This window comes from Astatotilapia calliptera, chromosome 19, assembly GCF_964374335.1.
Source record: "Astatotilapia calliptera chromosome 19, fAstCal68.1, whole genome shotgun sequence".
Taxonomy (NCBI): domain Eukaryota; kingdom Metazoa; phylum Chordata; class Actinopteri; order Cichliformes; family Cichlidae; genus Astatotilapia; species Astatotilapia calliptera.
The window spans coordinates 6,588,910-6,614,310 of NC_137440.1; the positions used below are offsets into that span (position 1 = coordinate 6,588,910).

At 42.9% G+C, this 25,401-nt stretch overlaps 2 protein-coding genes across 4 annotated transcripts in view; one reads left to right on the top strand and one right to left on the bottom strand.

The window, feature by feature from the left end:
- brf1a (BRF1 general transcription factor IIIB subunit a) overlaps positions 1 to 25,401 on the bottom strand; it is a 150,544-nt gene that overhangs the window by 104,255 nt on the left and 20,888 nt on the right. For 2 of the 3 annotated variants that reach the window (XM_080293450.1, XM_026152994.2), the window contains exons 5-11: positions 25,324 to 25,355; positions 20,141 to 20,213; positions 9,382 to 9,531; positions 5,882 to 5,975; positions 5,554 to 5,680; positions 3,876 to 3,915; positions 3,385 to 3,477 (exon numbers count right to left, since the gene is read on the bottom strand). In XM_080293450.1, coding sequence (XP_080149576.1) covers positions 3,385 to 3,477; positions 3,876 to 3,915; positions 5,554 to 5,680; positions 5,882 to 5,975; positions 9,382 to 9,531; positions 20,141 to 20,213; positions 25,324 to 25,355 — 609 coding nt within the window. The remainder of the gene's footprint in view (positions 1 to 3,384; positions 3,478 to 3,875; positions 3,916 to 5,553; positions 5,681 to 5,881; positions 5,976 to 9,381; positions 9,532 to 20,140; positions 20,214 to 25,323; positions 25,356 to 25,401) is intronic. The other variant, XM_080293451.1, reaches the window with a different exon arrangement.
- Positions 14,282 to 18,453, top strand: LOC113012695 (BTB/POZ domain-containing protein 6-B-like). Its single transcript, XM_026152995.2, has 4 exons — positions 14,282 to 15,244; positions 15,847 to 15,937; positions 16,138 to 16,256; positions 16,809 to 18,453. Exons 1-4 carry the CDS (start codon positions 14,838 to 14,840, stop codon positions 17,839 to 17,841), a joined length of 1,650 nt encoding a protein of 549 aa, XP_026008780.2. The 5' UTR covers positions 14,282 to 14,837; the 3' UTR covers positions 17,842 to 18,453.

Consider the following 25,401-nt stretch of genomic DNA (forward strand, 5'->3'; position numbering starts at 1 on the left):
TTCAGGTTAAATTCGGACTTTTTTTTTTTATCTCATTCAATATTTTTAACTCAAAATTCAGCAATTAATTCATTTCAGTGCATACATTCAGATTCAAGCATTCACACTGCAGTTTCTTCAGAAAATGCACTTTCTAGTTCTATTTTATTATTATCTATTCCGTACGTTTTTTGAAAGCCTACTCCTTCAAAACCGTTCAACTTAGAAAAACCATTCAAACACCATTAGATTCCTATTCTTTTGGACACTGTTGCTTGTATTTTTCTCATTTTTAACATTTATATTTTTAATTTTATTCAACTTTATTCAACAAAAATTTCCCATGTATTTCAATGGGGAGACCCTTCAAATTCTCATTCAACTTACTCATTTTTAAACTCTTACTACTTCAACATACGTTGACATAGAGCCACCATTCAAACTTTAAAACGAAGACAAGACATTCAACTATTCAACTTGTATTTATCTTTTCAATATCTATTATACTTTTTCTTCAGTTCCAGTTTAAGTTTCATGATGTTTTTTCACCCGTTTCAGAGTTTATAATGGGTGTGTATGGGACGGAATGTTGGGGCTAGAGTGAGGCAGCTCAACTGCTAGAGTGAGAGGAGCAAAAAAATTAATCTTAAAATCTTTTTTAAAACTGCTGCTGTGTCCGCAGCGTTTGCTCTACAGGTATGATTTTACCCTCAAAACGTAGCCATCGCTGTCCTCTTTCATCCAATGTGTTTACTATTGTCCTAGGTGTTATGGTTCTTTCGTAAATGTCACCAATGCACAGCCTCCTCCCTCCAACTCTTCCATAGACTCTAATGTTAAAATGGCTCAGAAGGTTCGTTTGAAAATCAGAAGAGCATGGTGTCTTTCCACTGTCACCACGTCCATATAATAAACTCCACAGGCATGAAAACTGAGAATTCAGTAGACTAGACATTGCTGTCACTCACGGTGAAAGAATTTTGTCAATACGACCTATACTTTTCATTTGGGAATGATTTGTTTGGGCCTGACTTTTCTGTTCATTTTAAGCAGCAAAAGTGAGGCGCATGTCTGTGTACGTGTGTATGGAGCCATTGGGTGCGGTCACTATAGCAACCAGGCTCACACCTGCCTGCTTAACGAGCTCTGCCTGCCACTGTACCAAGATTCATCTTAAGCACTTCTCTTTCAACTGCTGCTGTGTCCACAGTGTTACAGCCATCATTTTACCCTCAAATTGTCGCCATTATTGTTCTCTTTCCAACACCGTATCTTTCAAAGCTCAGGCATTTAAACTTTTTAAACTGTGTGGATCAAAGTGGAGGGATCACATTTTAGTCATTCAGTGATTCAAAGAATATGACCTTTTAATATTCATTCAGATGTTTTCTGACTCTAAATGTTCTTTTCTCATTTCTTAGGGTTTTCTAATTTACATTTAAAACATTTTCAGTTTTTTTCCAACTCCTTCTTCTGTGTAACCTTCAGCTTTTAGCAGTTCAGCACCTTTGTTTTCAGGTTAAATTCGTTTTTTTTTTTTGTTTTTTTTTATCTCATTCAATATTTTTAACTCAAAATTCAGCAATTAATTCATTTCAGTGCATACATTCAGATTCAAGCATTCACACTGCAGTTTCTTCAGAAAATGCACTTTCTAGTTAAAATGTGTCCTTTAATCAGCCATAATTAAAATGTCCCCTCACAGGCTCGAGACCTCAAATCGGGAAATCAACTCGGTCTGAGAAGAAACGAACTGCTGCCGGATTTGAAAGCGTCACGGCAGCTGGAAGAACAACATGCCTGAAATCAGTGACAGACCTGCGACCCCCCCACTGCGTAGAAACAGAGGGATACCGGGGCTTGTTTGTGTGCGAGGAAGAAAGACAGACTGAGGCTGAGATAAAGAGCCAAAGGTAGAAAGAGATAAAGGGTGAGAGCAACAGGGAGTGCAGTCTGCTGTGTCTTATTTTTCCTGGGTGGGCCTGTGTGGGCCTTTCACAAACAGCAGCTCAGAGTTCTCGTCCTGCCCGAGTGAGCGACAGAAAGACAAATAAAAGCGTCATCCCGCATTAACGCAGCGGTGTTTCCCCTCTGATATCTGGATTTGGGCGTCCCACTCAACCAAATCAGCAGCAGCTTCTATTATTGCTGCTGCATTCACTCGCTGACACGTCGGCTCGGTGTTCAGAATTCACGCTACGAGATGTTCGCTTGCAAATCGGTAGCCGCACTAGCAGCTAAACGCTCAAACACTGTTTAACAGACAAAATGCCGAGAGACAGCTTTTCTATCCTTAGCTCCAGACCGGTCATGGTGCCATTTTTTAAATGGTTATTTTATTATAATCCAAGGTCAATGGTTTTATCTTCAATACAGAATGTAGTGCCTTCATAGTTGGCTTTTCAGGCCTGCGTCACTCAAATATCACGTTTAACCTTAATACTGCACCACAAACTCAACTCATGCACCTTAAACATGAGTTTAAGGTCTATACAAAGAATATAATATGAATAAATAAATAAATAAATAAAACCCTCTTTAACTAGGGCCCCTGGCAATAAATCCACTGTGGTCTGCTCACCATCATACAACAATGAGACGCCAATAAAGAACTAAATAAACTTATAGAATGGTAACAAGTTATGAGTGGGAACATAAATATAAATAAACGTAGCACAGAAAGAAAAGACATTTGTGTCTGCTCAGTTATTTCTTTGTTGTAACAATGCTACACTCACAGCTGCTGACCAGTATGATCAGGTGGTACCAGGCTGCTGTGGCAGTGTACGGTTCCTCCACATGCTACTGAGGTCCCAGCTTGTTAAACGCCCGTATGTCTCGTTTCTTCGGACTTCAATCATCCAATCCAACAAACAAACCCAACAAATAGCAGAATAAACTGTTTGGCAAGTGTTTCATGGTCACAACCCACATACTCAACCTTGCTGAACAATGGATTTTACCTACAAATGTGGCACCGTTTAAGGCTTTCCAGCAGTATAAGATATTATTTCCTATTAAGATATTTCCTTAGAGGTCAAATTCAAACTGTCCCTGTGAAAATTGGGATTTGCATTTTTTACCACAGAGCCAAAGCTCCAGAGCAAACCTGTCTCCTGACATACCAGAGTACAACCTCGGAAGAATATGGACAGCAAATCAGACTTTAGTTGGTCACACTGTCTGGATTCTCAGGCTTTTAAAAAACACTCCATACATACAGTGCTGCTGCAAAAAAAATATGCATTAGCCAACATAAGCAAGCAGCAGTGTTCAGTCACTGAAAGGTCCACCACTAAAAACCTCCCAAACCTCCAGAAAACCCTGCGTGGAGCAGAGCAAGGTCTTGTTTACCCCAGCACATAAACAGCTGAGGACATGAGAAGGGTTTCTGAAATCACTCACCTCCCTTAGCATAGGCAGCGTACACTCCTCTTAGTTTGGGTCTGCTGCTCTCCAGCTCTGCATCTATTTCTTCCTGGTATTCCTGAATTTCACCTGTTGAAGGTGTAAAACAATGTCAAAGGAACTCTTCCATAAAGACTTAGATTGCGTGATTCTCTAGGGCTTTCTAGGCTAACCCATTCAATTATATTTCTCATAGTCCCATAATTACAGCACAATATGTTAGCAGTGTAACATAATGCAAGGTTAATTACAAGTTGTACGGAGCCTAAATCATGTCCTCTATTTATGTTTTCTTTGCTTTAACCACATCCAACACTGATCTGCTTTTAGTCGAGGTCAACAAACACCAACAAGAAAACAACAACAACATGTAACCAAATGTCCATCTTTAACACACAAACTTTTCTGAAAACTTAACAAAATAAAAGAAACTTGAGCCAGGACTTTGTGTCTGTGGTGGCAAACAGACAGCGACGAGACATTCATACCTTCGACGTCATCCATTTTTTTCTTGATCTCAATCTCCAGCTACAGCGAGGGAGAGAAAAGAGAGGGTTTGGATGAGACAATGAAAGTAGCTTCCTCTCTAATAGTGGCTACAGGGTGAAACGATCGCTGAATAAAACCTCTTAGAATAAAAGAAGGTTATAACACGAGGGCTCTGGGGTGGTTGACGGCAGCACCCTTTGCTCTCAGAGTGCTTTTTCCTCCCCGGTGTATAACGTGCGTGAGTTTGATTTGATGTTGCTGGTGTGAGACTCGACTAAAGAACAGCACTCTGTGAGTACTTTCACAAAGCTTTTACATTAACTCCAATGTTTCCTCTTTTTTACATTATGGCATGAGAAAGGTCAGCTCATTACTGGGCAAAAGCTCCACCAGTAAAGTCAGATCAGTAAAAAAAATTACCACTTTTTAACTTTTGGCCACATCTCACAGCTTTTGTTTGTTAAAGCCGGGTGAAAAACAAGTACGCTCCGACTCTCTGAAGCCCATCTGTCAGTTTCCACAAAGAAAAACCCAAGATCTTGAGAATTTGCTGCTGTCAGGCTACAGTTTACAGTTTTTGTGGCCAAGAATGAACAAACTGCTGTAAACGTCTCCAGAAAGCAACGACTCTTTTTAATGATACCTAATTTTAAATCGCCACCGCATTCATCAAACATCAACAATATTGATATGGAGAATACTCAGATTTCATTTTTCAAATCATGATTATGATAAATCCTAGTACGAAGTGTCACCTGAACCTGGGTTAATGCAGTAACAGCCTTTCAAGTAATAAAGCCTTTTTCATCTCTGATTAACGAGCTGGTCGTCTTCAATCATGAGCCCAATGCGACACCTTCACATGTTAACTTCATTTCATCGGCCTTTTTTAAAGTAACATTTTCCAGCCTTACAATCACATTGTATTTAATTAAATGGCAGGCTGGCCAGACGTCACGCTGTGGAAATGTCCCAAGAGTGAGGTGATTCCTCTTGAAGGCTGGCATTAGACAGAAAAATGAAGACGTTAACCTCTGCAATGAGTAATCATCACGCCATGTATGATGAATGGGAGTCGCATGCAGTTAGCTCAAGTTTCATTAGCTCTGCTTGCAGGTCAGTCCATTTTTTGTTGTGCAAAATCCCTTTAGAATACTAGAAGGAATAAAGCAAAGTAAAACTTCTATTGTGAAATACTTTTTACTCAAATAATGGTGAGTGGGGAAAAAAGGACTTTTAAACCCCCAAAACCACTGAAGTACAGAAGCTATATGGAATTTAAGACCTGAAAATTAGGCACCAGATATATTCTACACGCACTCACCCCTAAATCATCAGGCATGTCTCCTGTTATCTGTTAAAGCAACAAGTATGTGGGACAATGCCTTAAAAAGAGCACGATGGCCTTTTACAGAGCCCACAAAGTGTGAGGACACCGACAACACTGATGCTGTTAGTTTAGAGGTTAATACCCTTCATCCATTATTGGGGAAAGCCTGAGGGCTGTATGTCACCATCAAGATAATAAAGGATGAAATTTTAATATTCCCTGTGGAGGGATGAATGGGTCATTTCATGAGTAATTGAGTTGATCAGAATTGATGCGCATGTGCGTTTCTAATGCTATGGCACATTAATTGGGGTGAATTGAAGGCTGAGGTTTGTGTGGAAAAACACCTGCTGGGCTTTCTTCTTCTTTAGTCCGGCTGTGTAGCAGGGCGGGTCACACTCTTGGTCCAGATCCACCTTCATGAACTCCTCGATGGTGAGCTGGCTGGTCGGCGTGTCCTCAAACTCTGTCAGTCTAACGCAAAGTAGCGTTACAAGGCAAAAGATAAGTTAGGTAATTAAGATCCAACTAAACATCTGGGCTGATCATCTGGACCAGCAGAACTTTTAAAGAAGGAACTTCTGCTGCTCATTTTGGCAAAAACAGACAAATCCCATAAACTTCGAGCCTCCACAGCCGGGATTTTCTACCAAATCACAAACTTTGATCGCCCACCTTTTTCTCAGCGTGGATTCGCACACTTTGACGATGTTGACTATTTCTTTGACAGTGCGCCGAAAGTCATGTAGTCGAGCAGCTACAAGAAGGGCTGGAAACAAACAAGCAAACACACACAGGGATGAGATTTAACCAGAATCTGCACAGAAGCAATAACAAAACGTGTGTCCGTGTATGATTAGAGAAAAGGCCGAGATGTGACTAAACACTAAAAAAAAAAAAAAGTTATGCGCTTATGGTTTTAGGCACTTTTAGATGTGCACCTTAAACAGTGAAGAGGAGCCAACAAGACGGGGGCACCTCAGAGCCAACAAATCCACCCCCACATTAAAAAAAGGAGAAACAACAACGCTAATATTATGCAATGAATTGCAGTGTGAGCCTTGAAGGGGAACAGTTATGTAACTGTCATTAGACTTGCCTCGCTCAAGAGCCTGTTAAAAGATAGATGCATGCTTCCACTTCCACATGCACACTTCTAACAGCCTTGAGGAGTGAAGTGGTGGCTTTTTAGCTCCGCTGAGGACTTTCTCAAACATTTTTCATCGCCATTACCTTAAAAACCACACGACTTCAGATTTGCAAGTTTTCCTTGCTGAATACATTCGTCGCTTCGCATTCACAAGCTCTTTGCCCTTGAAATCACAAGAAGCAACTTATAAACTCGTCTCTCCTGGCACAAACTTTTTTTTGCATATGTTTAAAACCGTCAACAGTGATATTTGCATCATATTTAGGAACAAACTTTTCCTTCTTCCATTTGAGTGCTTCCTTCTCAAAGATTTATGATGAGTAATTAAATATTAAGGTAATCCAGCAGAGTAACAGAGAAAGATGAAAACTGAAACCATGGGAGTAAACATGCAGGGAGCAGCAGAAGGCGGCGATTCGATTTCAGGACGTCTTAGCAGGTAATGCACAAAGCCTCAATGTACTGGGCTTTGTAGCAATCACAACACAATAAGGAAGGAAGGCCTTTGAGTTCAGCTGTTTAATATAAACTGCACCACCAAAGTCCCGTAAAGACGATGACGTACCTGGTGGGAAACCAAAACCTCACACGCTGCAGCCAGCTTAGACAGGTGCTGGCAGGATCGGCTTTCCCACAGGTTTCACTGGCAGGTGACCAAAAGATCCACAGTAGGAACACTCAGCAAGGCTGCAAACACTGCGAGAGGTGCAGCTGACTGTTAGCGTGCAGCACCCGTGAATAAACGATGCTCGTCTTTGGTTAATATAATCTAATGTTCTCATTTTATAAGACTGCACCTATGGTGTCAATCTGAAAATCATCGGTGACTTTGCACTTGAGTCATTGCAATCAACTCCAGAAGCTTCTCAGATAAGGCGTGAAACATCTTCATGAACTTAAAGAGGTTCAGTCGCTTTTCTTTTCAAGCTCCATTGAAAACTTAGAGTTTTCAGAAAACCTGACCTCTAACCTTGACCTTGAGGTCAGGGTCACCAAGACTCAACCAAGTTATCGTGTCCACACCCGGCGGGGTGATTACACTACCCCCATCAGCATTTAGAGCTGAAAGATAAAAACTGGACTTTTAAAAACTTAAAACTAACTGAAATGACTTTGTGAACTTAGAAAAGTAACTGAATCATGTATCATTTATTAACTGTCCAGCACCGTTCTGATATTTGGACCAGGTATCAGTCCAATAGTGCCTCAAAAGCTAGATGGGGTATCCAGAGCGGATCGACGCACTTCAGGTCTACATTGCTCTGTGTACTGTGCTGCATGTCAGCAGGAGTGCAGCAGCTGCTAAGGGGAGAAGTAGACTAGCGCAGAGTTAGCCAACAGCAAAGACTCAGAAGTTGGAGGCATTTCCCTCCTGCTACAACAACACGTTCTTCATGCTTCAGGCAACAGAGCTCCAACAACAGAGCTCTCTTTATCTCCCACTTTTCGTCTGTACTGTTGGAGTTCACACTTGTTTGGAAGTTTTCATCCCAGTGCACTAACACAACTGTTATCCTTTGTCACCAGCGTCAAATCTCCTCCACTACTCACGTGTGACGAGTACACCGACAGTAAAATCAAGAGCAGAGAGAGGAGAAACCAGCTCGAACGCAAACGACAGCAAAGACTCTCACATTAAGCTGAAATGAAACAAGTGCAAATAAAACAAGAAGCGGTCAGAGAGCACAAACCTGCACTAACTCTCTGGGCAGTATTTACTTTTAAGGGAAGACTATTGTAATTTGTATATATTCATTTATTTTTCTTTGTTTTTTAAAAACATACCTTAAGAAGTTTGTAGTGCAGTAAAAATCAGATAAAGGCAACATGACAGATTTACTTTTCATGGGTAATAGCTATTGATTTGTAAATAACTAGACATGAATAACCTTATTAGATAATATTATACTACAGTATATTAATAACTATACAGGCAGCTCATTCTGCTTCTCTTAACAATACTTTATAGATATAAAACATTTTGGGATCGAATTTAAAAAGGTTGACCTGGAAGATGTTGGTGGATGTGAGCCAAATGTTAATGGGTTGGTAACATGACCCCACTCTACACCCCTACAAAGCTTTATGAGAATTCATTCAAAACCTTTTGAGTTATCGTGTTAGACACTGCCAAAAACCTTCTAATATGTTAAAAGCGCTGTGGGAAGATTTGACACTTTCCAAACACATCACTCTGGACAGGTTTTACAGCTCTCTTTGGAGAGTTAACAGACAGGTATCGCGTTTGCAACCAAAAATCTTCATGTAGTTGGAAGAGTGGGATGCTAAGACATAAAGCTTATACAGAGACGTTCTCAGCATTTAGAAAAAAATGCTGAAAACCACTAAAACTGGCAGGAAGACAAGTTTCTATGAAACAACTCGTGCTGACAGGCATCTTTCAGCTCAGGCTGCCTAACCTGGGAATCATGTCGTGATAACACGATAACCCAGACAGCGAGAGAAATAAACTGTTTGTGTGTGAGCCTCCAAGCATCAAAGGCCAGGAGGGCTTAAGTGCACGGAACAAATCTCATGGTAAAAATTAGTCATAATTAGTAGTGTAAGCATGCACAGTGTGAACCTGGGAACCACTGCTTTCTGTCAAAATATAGCAGTCAGATACATCCTTGTGTTAGAGCTCTGAAGGTGCATGCAGCCCTTCTTACACTGATCTATAGCTGCCCCATGAGTGCATCTGCTTACATTCACTTCCTTATCACACTGATCAAGTCACCAGGAAAATGTGGCAAAATTAAAATTTCTTTTATTATTCCCTGTCAGAGAGAATGAGCCTCTTGTACTGCACTAAAACATGTAACAAAGCGTTCCGGTCACTGATCGGCTCTCTGAGAAACTGAGGTTAAAGCATCTTGATTAAGGGCACCTTGACTTTCCAGCAGAGAGCATTAATCACTTTCTTTCCTCAGATTTTCAGTCCCGCTGCTCAGAGCCTCGGGGCTGCTACCAGCACCCCTCCTGCGAATTGAAGAAGATACCCAGTGCTGCTTCAGCTTGTAGTTACCTGCTCCACAGAGTCCCGACGGCCTTCGCCCCGTGTGCATCCAGTCCCTCTTCATCCTCTGCACCAGACGCAGCGCCGTCATGGAGACCTCGCGGGTCTTATCGCCAAATTCCAGCATTTGGGCAAAACGGGGAATATAAAGGCACGGGTCTGGTGGCAAAAGGAAAGTTTTTTTTTTCCCCCAAGTTAATCACAAGGACAGCCTTAAAAATGTACAACAATGCCTCTGTACTCCCCCCACTGTACTTTTCTTTGGTACAGCCGAGTTCTCAAAGTCAACATAATAATGCAACACTGTGGACGCTATACATCCACAGTTCATAGTATAGCATCAAGGAACCATTCAGGTTTTCTATGCCCTCATCTCCATTCATAATATGCCAAAGTAAAAACATAGATAAACAATTAAAATGACAAAGTTCTTGTTTCTACTATAATTTCTGATTTTTACAGTGAAACAAAAAACGATATTCTGTTAGTGAACAAAACGTTTCCTTTTTGTGATTCATTTTGTTTATACACCACATTCATTCATTATTTATAATCTCTGACTCTGTTCCACAGTGTGTCTCTCGTCCTGTCTCCCTCCCCCCTCAGACGGTCATGGCAGATGGCCGCCCCTCCCTGCGCCTGGTTCTCCTGGAGGCTTATTCCTGTTAGAAGGGAGTTTTTCCTTCTCACTGTCGCCAAGTGCTTGTTCATAAGGTGTCATCTGATTGGTGGGATTTTCTCTATATTATGCAGGGAGGTTACCTTACAACACAGCTAACAGTAAAACTTTACATTCAGACATTTATTTTAAATTCATTTCAAGCTTCTGTGTGCACCACTTTAAAAATATATAACCGTTTGAAAAAGATTCTTTTTGATACGACCTTTATAAAGCCCCTTGAGGTGATTTTTGCTGTGATTTGAAGCTATATTAATAAAACTAAAATTGAACTGAAGTGAATATTTTAGATGAGCCTAATCTGAAGCTGTAGGCCAATCAAAGAGAAGACTTTTTCTCACACTGGGTGGAACGCACAAAAGACTTCAGGGTTGTTTGACTGTTTGACGTCAAGGAGCTAATTTTGAAGGTTGTGAACTAAATGTGCTCATGCCTGATGATCATGCGCAGCTCTGTGAGGAGATGCCACCATCCTGTTTCATGCTTCATCGTCATCTATGATGCCCTTCACCTTTGCCTCCTAACCGGACATCATTGTTGTTGTTGATACCTCAGCTGCTATTTTTCAAAGGTGATTTGATGATACTGCCCATCACCTTTCTGAGGAATGAGCAGCTCCTGTATGTAATCTAAAGCAACTGCAGCACGCTACACAGTTTATGAGTGTAAGTATCCTATTTAACATTTGTTTCGTGTTTGACTGATTGGAGAAGATAAACTGCGGGAAAGTCAAGGCCACTGTGCTCAAGTTTAATTCAGCTTCTCTCCAACCATGGAGCCAGAGGCCTCTCCTGATGGCACTTTAGCCAGAGCTCTGTCCAATAAACTGCTGCTCGCGTGCCCATGGATTTTTGTTTACAAGCCCTGGTTTGTGTGAACAGTAAACAGACCAAAATGCCAGAGCGAGTACACTTTTCCTCTCTTAGGCCAAAAGAAAAAAAAAAGAAAAGGGAAAATAAATGACCAAAATCCAGCCTGAAACACATCCAGATCTCAACTTACTACCACCTGTGAGCTTCCCACTAAAACCAGTTTCTGACTGCTGGCTGCTAATTAGCTCCACTGGAGGACTGGAGGATTAGCATTTAGCTTGAGTGCACCTCGAAGCAGCCTGTTTCTCATTCAGCGACTCCATCCACATTTTCTCAGCTGGCGAAAGGATTTGGATGGGCAATCATCCAATCGCAAGCTCACTCCTTAAACTTTCTGCTCGCTTCTTCTGTCTCTGAGAGACTTGTACAGTTTTGTATGTCATAAACTTTATGCGAAATACTTTTTAAAAACATCACGACCACCTGCTTTTACCATGAAACTGCCTGGCAGGTGGCCCGTTTGCCTTTAGTCGCTTTTTATTGTGAAAAATGATTTTACCATGCTCTGAAATCCAGTTTAAAACTCAAATGAGGAGGAATCCGGTTCCCACTGTAGCCTGAAGACTAAAAGTCGAGTTTTGTGCCCCGACTGTGTCAAATACCTTTTGAAGTCAGAGGCTCTGTTTAAAGAGCAGCCCAGTGGAAAGCTGGTAGAGCCAGCTGGTAATAAGATCCAGGCTGATCCCTTCCCCCCTCTGCACCGTGTAATGATACGTGTGCAGAGCTGGCCATCACTGCTCCAACTTTTTACTCGGTGTCTGTAAACTCAAAACCAGGCTGTTAAAATAGGTTGTTTAAGAAAAAAAAAAAACAGCCCAAATCCTCTTTCACCGTTGAATATAATCAATCTGTGATGCTCAAACAGCCCAGGAGTCTTTCTGTGATGGAGTGCTGTAGTTTACCTTTTTCGTGTAGCCACTTTACCTCAACCTGCCTCGCCTCTATTCCCCCAAATTACTTCGACCACCCCCAGAGAAGGGCCGCGAACTTGCTCCTTTCAATCAAATGTGGGAGCAGGGCTTCATGAATAGCATTAAAGTGTTATCATTCAGTCATGGGGAAGCTGCACCCTTCCCTCAACCCCCAAAACTGCAATGGCTCTCTATTCTAGTTTGTGTTACTCTGGGTACAGGACTCCGTCTCTCTAATAAATCCTTCTGTGTGTGATTGATGAACGACAGTACAAGACGGCAGCACTACAGTGCGACCTAAAGCCTAATAAAATTTCATAAATCATTTTCTGGTCTTCAACTCCACTGAAGCTAAATCGCCGTACATGATATCGTGCTGTTGGTTTGATCACTTACTTCACAAATGACCAGAATTAGACGTCAAGCAGCTTTTAGGAATTTACAATGTAGCAAACAAACAGAAAGTTTTGCTAATACTGTTACATTTATACTAGTTTGTTAGACACTTTATATTGATATACTGCAAGGCACTGTTAATTTTGATTTTGTTGCAGGCATAATTTAGGCATCTAATTTTTTTGTTTTAGTTGACTATAGTAGACTAAAACTAAAGTTGAGTCAGTTAAATAATATAAAGTGTTAAAGTTTTTTCCTTGAAATCAAATGTGAAACGTGTGCATCGTTCTTTTCCTCTGAAACGCTGACATTTTGCTTCATTTTCATGAGAAACGGGGAGGATGGAAGCTAATTGTACCGTTTCCCGGGGGCCAGATCAAATGTGCGTGACTAACCTTACTGCACAAGGTTATTACTTCTGATTGGAACACTTCCAAACCCATCCCGCCTACCTACACAACTTCATTAGTTCTAATTAGATCTCATCTACAATATTTTCATCTCGTTTCCTTTTGTTGACGAATGTTTAAATCCATTTCATCATCGTTGTTGCCTTCGTGCATTAGTTTTTAATTACTTACTGCTTGATTTTGTCAGAAAAGGATAACTGAATAAACACTGATGCAGGGTAAGTAATGGTTTTATTTATCACTGTACTTACAATGTTATTAATGTAACTAAACAGAATTAATTAAGCAATTACTAAAAAAAGAAATACAGATAATACAGTCACTGTTATCACTGTCAGTTTGACAGGCATAAAAATAGTATTTTTGCACCAACAAGGTGTTTCCCAAAGAGCTGTTAGCCAAAAACGTGCCATATCTGGCATATGTAGAATAGTTTGAAGTGTATCCTTAAAAATTTGGAAGAAATTGAACAACGAGGACAAAAGTGTTTGTAAAATGAACAATAGGTGAATGATGGGGGTATCAATAGCATTGATAGCAAGGCTGTATTGGTATCAGATCATTACCAGCGAGGTAGGATCGATACCTTGTTTCTATCCTCTGAGTTCAGTGTGTAGCCCACTGAATTGTGTAAAATAAATATTTTTTAGAAATGAAAATTTAACTAAATGTACTACTGTACTACATTCTGACACTCTACGGATTCAGCGGTCATTAAAATGTGTTCAGAATTTGCCAATTGATGATGATTCATCTTATTAATCATGACACGCCGCTCTCCCCTACATAAACTGCCTTTATGAGTTAAAAGTATCAGCAATACTGGCCCTGCATTTACTCTGTATAGGATAAACACCAAAATCTGCAGTACTGCACAACACTCAAGCAAGTTAATCTAAAATGTGACCACTGTCCTATGAGGAGCAATTCTTGTTAACTGTGCAGAGGAACAAACAACTTGTCAGCCTACAGGTTTAATGCATGATCTTCAGACAAAAAATGACCACAGAGAGAAAACAACCAAAGAAATATAAAATGAAATCAACACTGGCAAATGGGACGCACAAAAAAAAATTTTAAACTATAAATATATACAAAATGTCTAATAAAAGATGTTTTAAAAATGACCAAAGACTTATACAAATGGGATGCAAAACTGACAAAAAAAAGCGCACAAAGACAAAAGTCCCAGGACTGCCACAGAGTGACTCCAATGGCATCAAACAAATTTTAAGTCACTTATTAACCACACGGGAACACAAAGACACATCTGTAGGGGTCGTCCTAAACAGAAGTGTGTGTCTGCATAGGTGGGGGGTTGGGGGGGGGGGGGGGGGGTTACTTATGTTGTCCCCCTGGTGTGTATTGTCTTTCACTCCAGCCCTGCTCCTCCTCTGAGGAGGAGAGATCAGAGCGTCTGTCCTGTGACGCACTCTGCGGAGCTAGTGAGGGAGGGGCCTCTTTGGCCTCACGTCAGCGCGGTGCGTGATTGTTATTGGTCCTCGGCGGGCCCTGGGCGTTCATGGAGAGTCGACCAAAAATAAGGAGGAGGGGGAGGCGGGGAGGAGTAAAAAAAAAAAAAAAAAAAAATGAGAGGGGGGGGGCGAAAAAACCGAGCGGAGCTTAAAAACTCCCGACAAATGATTATTTACCTCGGCAGCAGCGGAACATCGTAGCTGGCTTCGTGTCGGTCTACAGCCGATTCGGAGAAAAAGGGGGAAAACAAATCGGGAGAGAAATGTGCGTGAGGATTAACGCAGAGGCGGGGTGGGAATAAAATAGGCTGGATTTGACTACCAGCTGCGACTATCCGGATTACCCACTCGCTGGAAAAGGGAGAAAACAAGCGAAGCTTCGCGGACATTTGTGCGCTCGGAGAGGATGAGCTGACCGCCGAGGAACGGGGAAAAAAAACAAGTGTTTGAGGTCGAAAGTTGCGAGTGGATGTGGAAACGGACAGCAGTGGGCCTGGGGGGATATTTAGATGCTGTCGCGTAAACTTCGCTGTCGGTGCCGTTTGAAACCGGCGTTGTAGGAACCGGACCGCACAGGAAAGAGAAAAAAAGAAAAATACTCAATCCACCGCAGCGACAAGCTTCATGTCGAGCCCGACAGCAGTTTATTGCACCGGGTATTAAAGAGACAGCGAGAGAGAGAGGGAGGAGGAAAAAGCCCAGAAGATCGGCTGCTCGTGCAGATGCCAACGGCAGACTGCAGGTTGCTCCATCATGGCCGGATCATGAGGTGTTTGACTTATTTGCTGCTACTTCCAGAAACACTGAAAAAGTCCAAGAAGGTAACCAAGCTGCCGGGCCGGCTGCCGCTATGTTATGAGATCCTGACTCTGTCCCTGTCGAGCAAGAAAAAGCAGCAGGAGAAGAAGATGGCTGCGGAGTTGTACCCCGCTAACAACACCAACCTGGCCAACGGCACTACGGTGGCTGACGCGGAGAAGACCAAGGAGCTGCAGGTGTGCCAGGCCAGCGGGAGCAGCGCCGGCGGCGGAGGGAGCGCGGCGACCACCCCGACCACCCAGCAAAACATCAACAACAACAACGTAGACCCACCCAGCTGGCAGTGCAGCCACCCCACGCTCCGAGAGAGGTAACTCCAGAAACACAGAGGACAATTATCCGCCTGATCTGTGCGCAAAAAGCCCGATCGCAGTGCGAAAGAGTCGCTGTCAGAGTAATGACAGCCGCTTTGACTCGGTGTATTAACACGGAAGCTGGCAGCAGCAAAGTGCACGAAAATCTCTGCTGTGAGGATCGCTCATGCTCGCTTTACTTTTACTTTGGAGCACACTTTGACAAGTTTCTAGAAAACTGATTTACTGTTGGAGCGTCTATCTAAACCAACATGAGCTTTTGTTTGTTTTACTTATTTGCTCCTACCGTTCTTTAATCTCTTTAATTTATTCTGGCAGTAAACAAATCCCACTTGAGTTTGAACTGTTGATCTGCCAAAACAAGACATTTTAAAAATGTCACCAAGCACTCTGGGGAACTTTCCATAGATCCCAATGAGCTGACATTTTCGAGGCTGAGGGATAAAGTGAGAAAACAACAAGAGGGTAGTCCTCTTTTTTTCCCTGCATCCTCCCTAAATCTATGAAAATAACCAGTGTCTCTAGGCAAAAGCAGTGTGGGAGGACTTGATGTTATACAATAGTTGAGGCTTACTTGTGAAACCTGCTCTGTTTTTAGGAACGCCTTGATGTTTAACAATGAGCTGATGGCTGATGTCCACTTCATTGTCGGGCCCTTGGGGGCCTCGCAGAAGCTTCCCGCACACAAGGTAAGGAGCGCATCTCGGAAAAATCGCTGCAAACCAGAGAAAGACGGGAAGCTTACGCACTAACTAATGTTGATATTTGAGCTTTAAATTTAAATACGAGCTCCGAGGACAATGCAAGGTAATATATCGGCTCTAGTGTTGAACTTGTGAAAGACGAGCTCCTCTGGTTTCTCTGACGCATCCGTCTCCTCCCCTCCCAGTACGTGCTGGCCGTGGGAAGCTCCGTCTTCTGTGCCATGTTTTACAGCGATCTGGCGGAGGAGGAGTCTGAGATCCATATTCCAGATGTGGAACCTGCTGCTTTTCTAATTCTGCTGAAGTAAGCCACTCACCATCCCTTCGCACAGCCAACCAGAAGCTGAGATGACAAGCACAGTCAGTGTCACTTCAAAGCATATTATTACTCATCCAAAGCTAAGCAGATGCCAAAATGCTGGGAGCACCAGAGAGCCGTGGCAGCGGCGCGGTGCTCTGTAATTGCTGGTTTTCTCAGCGCTCTTTGTTCGACTGGCAACATTCCCCCCCCCCCCCTTCTTTTCCTCATCCTGACAGTTTGCCTTTATGCACACTAGTTATAAATAACATGCCTTTGTTGCTCATTCAGTAGTGCTGGCTAAAAGCGTAGCACAGATTGTTGCTCTGCAGACTTTCTGGAAAACGGTAGGATTATGTATAATGGTGTTATATAATCTTCTTTGGGAAGGAAAAGAATTCCCTTTTTTGTTTGCCGAGTCTCTTGATACAGTAGGAAGAAGAAGAAACGTGGAGCCAGAGTCACTTAAATGTGTTCATCGCTGTATCTTCTTAGTCAGCATATCATCTGTCAGCCAGTCTGATTTCTGTACATTTAAGGCTCTTTTCTTTCTCCCAGGTACTTGTACAGCGATGAGATCGACCTGGAGGCAGACACGGTGCTGGCCACCCTGTATGCTGCCAAAAAGTACATCGTCCCTGCACTGGCCAAGGCCTGCGTCACCTTCCTGGAGACCAGCCTGGAGGCCAAGAATGCCTGTGTGCTGCTCTCTCAGAGCCGCCTGTTTGAGGAGCCCGAGCTGACGCAGCGCTGCTGGGAAGTAATCGACGCGCAGGCCGAGCTCGCGCTGTGCTCGGAGGGCTTCTGTGAGATCGACCTGCAGACGCTGGACATCATCTTGCGGCGGGAGACCCTCAACACCAAAGAAGTGGTGGTGTTTGAGGCGGTCATGAACTGGGCCACGGCAGAATGCAAGAGACAGGGTTTGGGGCCAACCACTCGCAACAAAAGAGAGGTACTGGGTAAGGCGCTGTTCTTGGTGCGCATCCCCACCATGAGCCTGGACGAATTTGCAAACGGTGCTGCGCAGTCGGACATCCTGACACTGGAGGAGACGCACAACGTCTTCCTGTGGTACACTGCGGCTAAAAAGCCCCAACTAGACTTCCCTCTGAATCCCAGGAAGGGCTTGGCTCCTCAGAGGTGCCACCGCTTCCAGTCCTCGGCCTACCGGAGCAACCAGTGGCGCTACCGCGGCCGGTGCGACAGCATCCAGTTTGCTGTGGACAAGCGGATCTTTATTGCCGGTTTGGGCCTGTACGGGTCGAGCGGCGGCAAAGCCGAGTACAGCGTCAAAATCGAGCTTAAGAGACAGGGGGTGATCCTGGCGCAGAACCTGACAAAGTTTGTGTCGGACGGCTCGAGCAGCACGTTCCCGGTGTGGTTCGAGCATCCCGTTCAGGTGGAGCAGGACGCGTTCTACACAGTGAGCGCCGTCCTGGACGGGAATGAGCTGAGCTACTTCGGCCAGGAGGGCATGACGGAGGTGCAGTGCGGGAAGGTCACGTTTCAGTTCCAGTGCTCCTCCGACAGCACCAACGGGACTGGAGTACAGGGAGGACAGATCCCCGAGCTTGTGTTCTATGCATAAGCTGCTCTGGACTGCTGATGGGAAATTGGGTCTATCGCTGCCTCCCAACCTTCAAAGTAATGTAGCATTAAAAGACACTTGAGTAATGTCACACTAAATGGCCTGGTTAGTTCTATAAGAGACTATTTTAAAAGCGACGGAGCTGTTTTATCTTATTTAATTTAATGTTATTTTTTTATTTAAATGCTGATTTAACGTTATTCGCTCAGAAGCTTGTGTTTTTCAAGGGCTGCGGCTGCTGTAGGAACAACATTAATACAGTGACCTGTGGTTATGTAATCAAGCTGAGCTCCAGAACTGGAACAAGTAGGGTCTGCTTCAAATTGTGTAATTGCAAGTCTATATACAATGTTGTTACTATAGTCCAGGCAGCAATATCACCTGAGGAGCAAACTTTATGTAGTGTTCGATTCTAATGCAGAAAAAAAAAAAAAGTAGAAATCGTGTCAAGAACAGAGTCGTTTTGCACTTCAGAGGACGGCCTCAGAAACGTTGTGTCTTTTTGTAAAATACAATTTATCTGTTAACAGCTTGATGCTGTTGATGAGCAGATGTGTTCTGTACAAGAATGCTTATACACCTGCCGAAATATAAAGGTTATAATGTGAGAAAGCCGCACATGTGACATCTTATGGGATCTGGGTGAGGGAGTGGGGGATTTGAGGGGCAGCAGCGCCCTCTGGTAACTAAAGTGGGAACTACACATTAGGTTTCTACCTCACTTGCATGGAGTCTTGCAGGCACAGATTTGAGGACTGATAAGGGTTCTGCCTCTTTTTCCAAGTGAGGATTTGGATTCATTTCCTACTAAATAAACTGCACAGTGCATTTAACAGACAGCACAGTTACATTAACGCTGGCAAAACACTATAATGGAAATGCAAAGCTATGCACGAGGAAAGCAAAGCCTAAACCAGTGATTTTCTTTGACAGTTTCCCAAAATATTTGGTACATTATAGTTAATATTAATGCACTTCTGCTTTGGCAGGACGGCTCGTCGTGTTCAATTTAAGGACATCAGAGCTCATAATCTTCCAGGTAGCTGCAGACCAGACCAGCCTTACAAAAATCAAAGGTGGTCACATTTGAGTTTTTGTAAATGTAGAAAAGTCAAACTCTTGAGTCTAATAGGCTAATAATATGCCGTACTTCACAAAAAGTACAGGATGCTCTCAGAAACAATAACAAGGACCATTTTTATTTATTAGATAATTAGATAAAGTGTGGAAAACAGAAAAATTAGAATAAAACATTTTGGTGTGACCGCCCTCCACCTCGTCACAGTTTTTCCCCAGTTCTGGAAGTTTCAATCTCTGGAGGAGCTTTCAACAGTGTGAAGAAATAACTCACTCTTATGGCCACTTGACAAATAATATTTTTACAGAAAGGTGTAATATACACTCGCCACTTTATCTTCTAGTTCTGGGCTGGACCCTCTCCATGCATGTCTGCAAAGATTCAACAAAGTTGGTGCAAACATTCCTCACAGAGCTTGGTCCATATTGAGCAGTTGTTGTCATGCAGTTGCTGTCAGCTCCACACCCATGAGGATAACCTCTCATTACATTACACCACTGCCAGCCTGATCCGCTGATACAAATCAGTCCCCGCTTTCATGTTCTTTATACCAAATTCCGACTACCATCCAAATGTCGCAGCACAAATCAAACCTGAGCAGACTGGGCCGTTTTCCTGACCTTCTATGGTCTAATTTTGTTGAGCCTGTGTGAATTACAGCCTCAGTTTCCAGTTCTTAACCCACAGATGTGACACCTGGTGTGGTCTGCTGCTGTGAAGTCCATATGCTACAAGGTTTGACATGTTGTACTCCAGAGATGCTCTTCCCTGGCTGTAATGAGTGGTTATTTGAGTTTCTGTTGCCCTTCTATCAGCGTGAAGAAGTCTAGCTGTCCTTTTTGACATCAACGAGGCATTTTTGCCCAGAGATCTGCTGCTATCTAGACATTTTCCTACGTTTGGACCATTCTGTGAATCTGAGCTGCCTAACATAAATGCAGCGAGTTGCTGTTATATGATTGGCTATGATTGCCATGCGCTACAGAGAAGTTCAACAGGTATACTGCATGAAGGGATAAATGAGTGTATACAGCTTTTCATTTGAGGGGATTTAAACTTCTTTAATAATTTACCAGCAGACATCCTCCAGCTTCTTTTCCCTGTTATTAAATCTATAGTGAACATTTCTGGTTTTTACAATATGTGAAAGGTATGACACACCTGATTCAGCCTTTTTATAACACGACTCACAGTAAACAGAGTAAAGTGGAGCTCAAATACCTATAGCAGGAGCGTTGATGCAAAGTTCTCTGGCCAGAACGAGAAACGTTCTTCCCAACACGTAGACGTTCACCTGTGGATGAGACAACCCAGGATGAGTAAACGATGTTATTCAGCAGACGTAAAGTACCTCGCACTGCCAGGAAAAGTGTATCTATTGAGTCCAGGAGCCATTAAATCCATTCAAAGCCACTTAAAGAATTATAGTAGAGTGCGATTAAGCACACTATCAGGATATGAAATAAGGCCGTTGCATCACTGGCGGGACAAGTGTTCTGGTTACATAATTGACCTGAAGGTTGCAGAACATCACGCTTCAATATGTCTGTGATTTGGAACTGTAGACTCATCTCTAATGCTGTGCCCGCATGTTTTGGTTTCTCTGCTCGGTCCGGACAGTCCTGACTTTTCCTCACTCTGAACAGCCCAGAAAATAGTGGCGCTTTAGCTTGTTGTGATGAACTCATCGAATTTTAAAAGCAACTTAAATATCTTCGTCACTGATGATTAAGAAAGCCCCTTAGAGACTTCTAGATTTACAAATAAAGCACAACAACTGAATAATCTGACTGGTTCATGTTAAAGTGAAGGCAACTGCTGGTAGCAGACTTGTTTCAGCTTCTCAAATGTGACGATTTGCTGTTCATCTTTGTTTTAAATGACAGTAAATTGACCATCTTTGGCATCTGAACTGATTGGCAGCCAAAATAAATCATGTGAAGATAAAAATGTTACCTTTTTTTGCATCAAAACTGACACGAATCCATAAATAATTTGTATAAACCCTAATCTAGTGAATTTTGTCATTTTATTCTGGCCAACTTTTATTTTTTAAGGCTGCATCACTTGTGTCACTTTGAAAAGTTGTGTTTGCATGTTTCTCTGCAGCACTGTGTGAAAGCAGACCTGCGTAGATGAGCACAAGCATACGATGCAGAACTTAGAGTGTGCGTATAAGTACTTTAACATGATTCGCAGCAGTGGAGGACAACACAACACAAAGTCCGACCAGTCATTTCCCGTCCCCAAACAATTCTCATGAGACAACAGTTGCCTCACAATGCTGTGTATTGTAAGGTAGAAACCCGATAACACAGCAAAAACACCAACAAACAACCTCTGTGAGCAAGCAGTTGGTGACAGTGGGAAGGAAAAACTCCCTTTCAATAGGAAGAAACATCCTGCAGAACCAGGCTCAGGCTGGAGTGTCTGCTGCAACCAGTTGTGGGTGAGGGGAGGAAAACTCCAGGGATTTGTGTCTCCTCCTGGGATCTTTACACATTCACCTAACAAGTGAAAGTCATAAAATATGAAGTATATCTTACTTGTTAAAACCATACAACTAGTTTTGTGTCAATTGCGTTCTACGTTATTGAATAAGTAAACTTGCCGGTCACTGGACTGCAAAAATCAGTGCTTGATGCTTGATAAACTGGGGCTGCTGCATTTTCCTATTCAAACTTTCTGGAAGAGGATCTGATAAGAAATCCCTTGTGCGGTTAAAACTAGGCTGAGCAGCAAACTAGAAACCAGGTTTGTCAAAGGAAGAGAGGTAACAGGAGGTGAATGGTGCTGTGTGTCATCAGGGTTATCTCACAGGAACCTCCCATCACAGATGTTTCATTGTGTTTGACCCCACAACATCTCCAGAAGGCTCAGCAGTTAAAAAAAAAGGGGGTTGGGGGTGCCCCCACCCACCCCCTACTTTATCTGAAAGGATCTGATGATGGATACTGTTGCATAACAAAGCCACGAGGCTGCACATCTATCATCTCTTAACGAATTAACAGCACTGCAGCCTGGAATTAAATTCTGCTCTGGCTGAAATTTGAAGGAGGCGGCAGTGAAAGCTGCAGGATCAGGTCGTGAACTCGGGTCACTTCTCTGTCATTCCTTCAGACCAACTCTCCCGAGAACACGGGGAGGGGGGAGTAAAACGAGGAGGTTTTAGGAACAGACAGACGGACTCTTGCTCAAGGCCTCCCCTGGTGTCGAGCAGGGGCAGATGCTGCTTTGCTATTCTGGGAAGTTGATTCCAGCGAGGAATTTCTACATGAAAGCAGAAATAGAGGAGCAGGAGGAAGTGGAACAAGTGCAGTCACCACTGTGTGACTGATAAAACGCCATCTTCGCCATCATTAATACTACGATATACAGAGTCACACCGACTCCTCAGAGTAATCTGCACAAGAATATGAAACAGTAAGGAGCCAACCTCATTTCAATGATGACATAAACAACACAAAAACACAGTGTGCTTGATCTGCCCAGCACCAAACACCAATCAGAGTTAGAGAAGAGCTGGTGAAGCTTTAGCACCTTAAGAACAGGCGTTTTTCTCCGGAGCTGGAAAACATTAAAACCGGAGCTAACAGAGTGTCAATATAAGGATGTAGCTTCATCAAATATTGTTTTTCTACTGGATACAGAAAAACTACAAATAACCAGCTGTTTGCAAGCTCAATACATCATTGCTATTTCTTGTTGTGATTGACAAAAGCTCACAAGTTTATATTTTATATCTGGGTCCTGTTTTTGTGCATGTAATAACACCGTGCCGAACAGGTCATTTTTAGAAGCAAAAATGGAAACTCGTGACCCAAACTGCCCGCTGTACACATCTATCACAGTTTTCAGACCCCCGTCCCCTGATTGGAGCTGTGCACCGTGTTCCTGTGCAGAGAGATTTATTACCGGAGGCACTCTCAATTTCAGCTGGACTCATAAAGTAGTTTGTTTTTGCCTAATTATACTTGCTTGCTGGATTTGCCACTTTATTAAAACTTTTAATTAATCAGAAGTCTCGAGGTGGCTGAAAAGCACACAATTATTTTTACAATGTGTACACGCTGCACTGTAAGACAGGAACCGAGAGTCACACTGTTTCTATAATCTGTTGAAGAATGAAAAAGAACGAAGAGATTGCAAACATTTCACGCAATTTTGGAAACTTTGTTCTGTATGATGCACAAGATGCAGATATATCCTAAAAATAAGTGTTAGAACTGTCAATCGTCTATTACGCAGAACATCGTGATGTAAACAGTCATCACAGACAAGTGACATTCACTCATGTGGTCTGAACGTTACATTCGAGTCACGCCTGAGACTTTAAAGTTCAGCAGTGGCTGAACCTGAGAACCTGAGGAGTAAACAATCTCCTCTCCATCGAAGCGTTAAATCAAACTTTCCACGGTCAAAGTTCAACCCCCAGCACCCCACAATCAAAACTACTGCGTGGTTACCTGATACGTCACAGTTCAACAGGTGGACACAGTGATTGGGGCTTTAGAGGGGAACAGCTTTCAATTAAAGAGCTCCTGATGTGGTTCGTATGACTGAAGGTAGCTCCTCTGACAAGCCTGAGGATAAACAGCTCTTTGATAAAGTTGAAAGCTACAAAGGCAAACAGCTGCTGTCAGCAGGTCTGCATGTCTTTATACCACAAACAATGGAACTGGGCAAATGGCAAGTTTGCTTAATGATCCCAAACCGATTGTTAACCAGGATCCCAGACTGAAATCTTAGCACAAAGTTTAGCAGCTGAAACCAATCAAACATAACATTTTGAGCACTCACAGGTAAAGTGAATAACACGGATTATCTCTTCATTATGCCACCTGTTAGTCAGTGGGATATATTAGGGGGGGAGTTAGTCCTCAGAAGCAGGAAAAATAGGGAAGCGTAAGGATTTAAGCGAGTTTGACGAGGACCAAATTGTGATGGCCAGGCGGCTGGGTCAGAGCATCTCAAAAACTGCAGCTGGGGGTTCCCAGTCTGCAGAGGTCAGTATCTATCAATAAGCGATCCAAGGAAGGAACAGTGGTGACCCTGGACATGTGAGGCTCGCACCTTCAGGGGTCCAGTGGAGTCCATGTCTTGATGGTTCAGGACTGTTTTGGCAGCAAAATGTGGGCCAACATAATATTACGCAAGTGTACAGAATGTTCTGCCTGATTGGTCTATAAGACAATAAATATATGACAACCCACAGCATCCTAAAAAGCACTCAAAGGATCATCTTTGTCTGCATCCCTGTAGCCCTGAGGGCCAAAAGCCAGACTAGCAACTCAAATGCATTTGTTCATGAAGAACAACACTCACTGGGATCAGGAATGATTCAATTTCATGTTACCACCAACTGGCAAACATCTGGTGTGGTGACACTCCCCCAAAGACTGACGAAGCATCCAAATAGTGCGGAGGTCACCACCCAAAGCACCTGTTGCACAAAACTCTGCATGTGTGCAAAGATATAGCTCTCACATGAAAGAAACATCTGAACCACTCAATTAATGACCAACATGCTAAACTGCCATAACGTCAGCTGGATGCAAAGGCAGCTGGTATCGATCCGACCCTCAGCAATGGAGTCTCTCCGTTTAAGCAGCTTTGAGAAAACAGCCTAAGACAGACAAAGCTGACCGTTCACCCAAACAATGCTAGGAAGACCAAGTGGTCTGGGTGTGGATCCATAAAAAGTGATTGGTAGAGTAGAACACACCCCACCGCCCCAGCAGCAGCAGCTACAGCCACATTTCTCAGCATTAATAACCCCACAACCCCACCCACCTAAAATCCAATACAAATCCATTCCCAACCCCCAAATGCCAGGGTGGTGCTGGTGGTGGGGGAGGGGTGGACGGCTCCTCCAGGACAGCTGGGTGTATAAAAATAAAAGCCCCCGACCAGCTGTGACTGTGAGAAATGTCCCATCCTCACCAACACCACACCCCTGACTCACTGTGAATTAAATACGCAGACAAATGGAGGGCTTACTAAATTTATACACATGCAGACGAGAAAGATTTACTCACACGAGGGAAAGCGTGAGTGCAGGAGCAGCTAGGGAGACCTGCACTATGGGAGGAGTGGTAGAAGGTAGTGTGTTTAATTGGTTTGCTTGAACAGGGTTGGGCCTTAAGACGCATCAAAGTGAGAAAGACATTTTTATCCAAGTTATTTCATTCTAACAGTTTTTAATAGGGATTTACAGCAGATTTCATGAAAGAATACAAGAAATATGGTCTAATATAAACAGTCTAATCAACTCAGAGTTTAAATCGAACTGATGTGGACATTTTTACCCTATTTTGTTCTAAAGACCAAAGAATTCACTGATAATATGAAAAAAAACAAAAACAAATCAATCAATCATCCAATATAGACGTAGTAAAACTTACCTGCAGAATATCACTGAGGTCCAAGAGCATGTCTGAGAAAAACCAGGTCAAGGACACTAAATGTTCAGGTCATGATTT

Coding starts and splice junctions, on each gene's coding strand:
- LOC113012695 (XM_026152995.2), top strand. CDS start 14,838: ATGCCAACGGCAGACTGCAGGTTGCTCCATCATGGCCGGATCATGAGG. Junction 15,245..15,846: donor CACCCCACGCTCCGAGAGAG/GTAACTCCAGAA, acceptor CTCTGTTTTTAG/GAACGCCTTGATGTTTAACA. Junction 15,938..16,137: donor AGAAGCTTCCCGCACACAAG/GTAAGGAGCGCA, acceptor CTCCCCTCCCAG/TACGTGCTGGCCGTGGGAAG.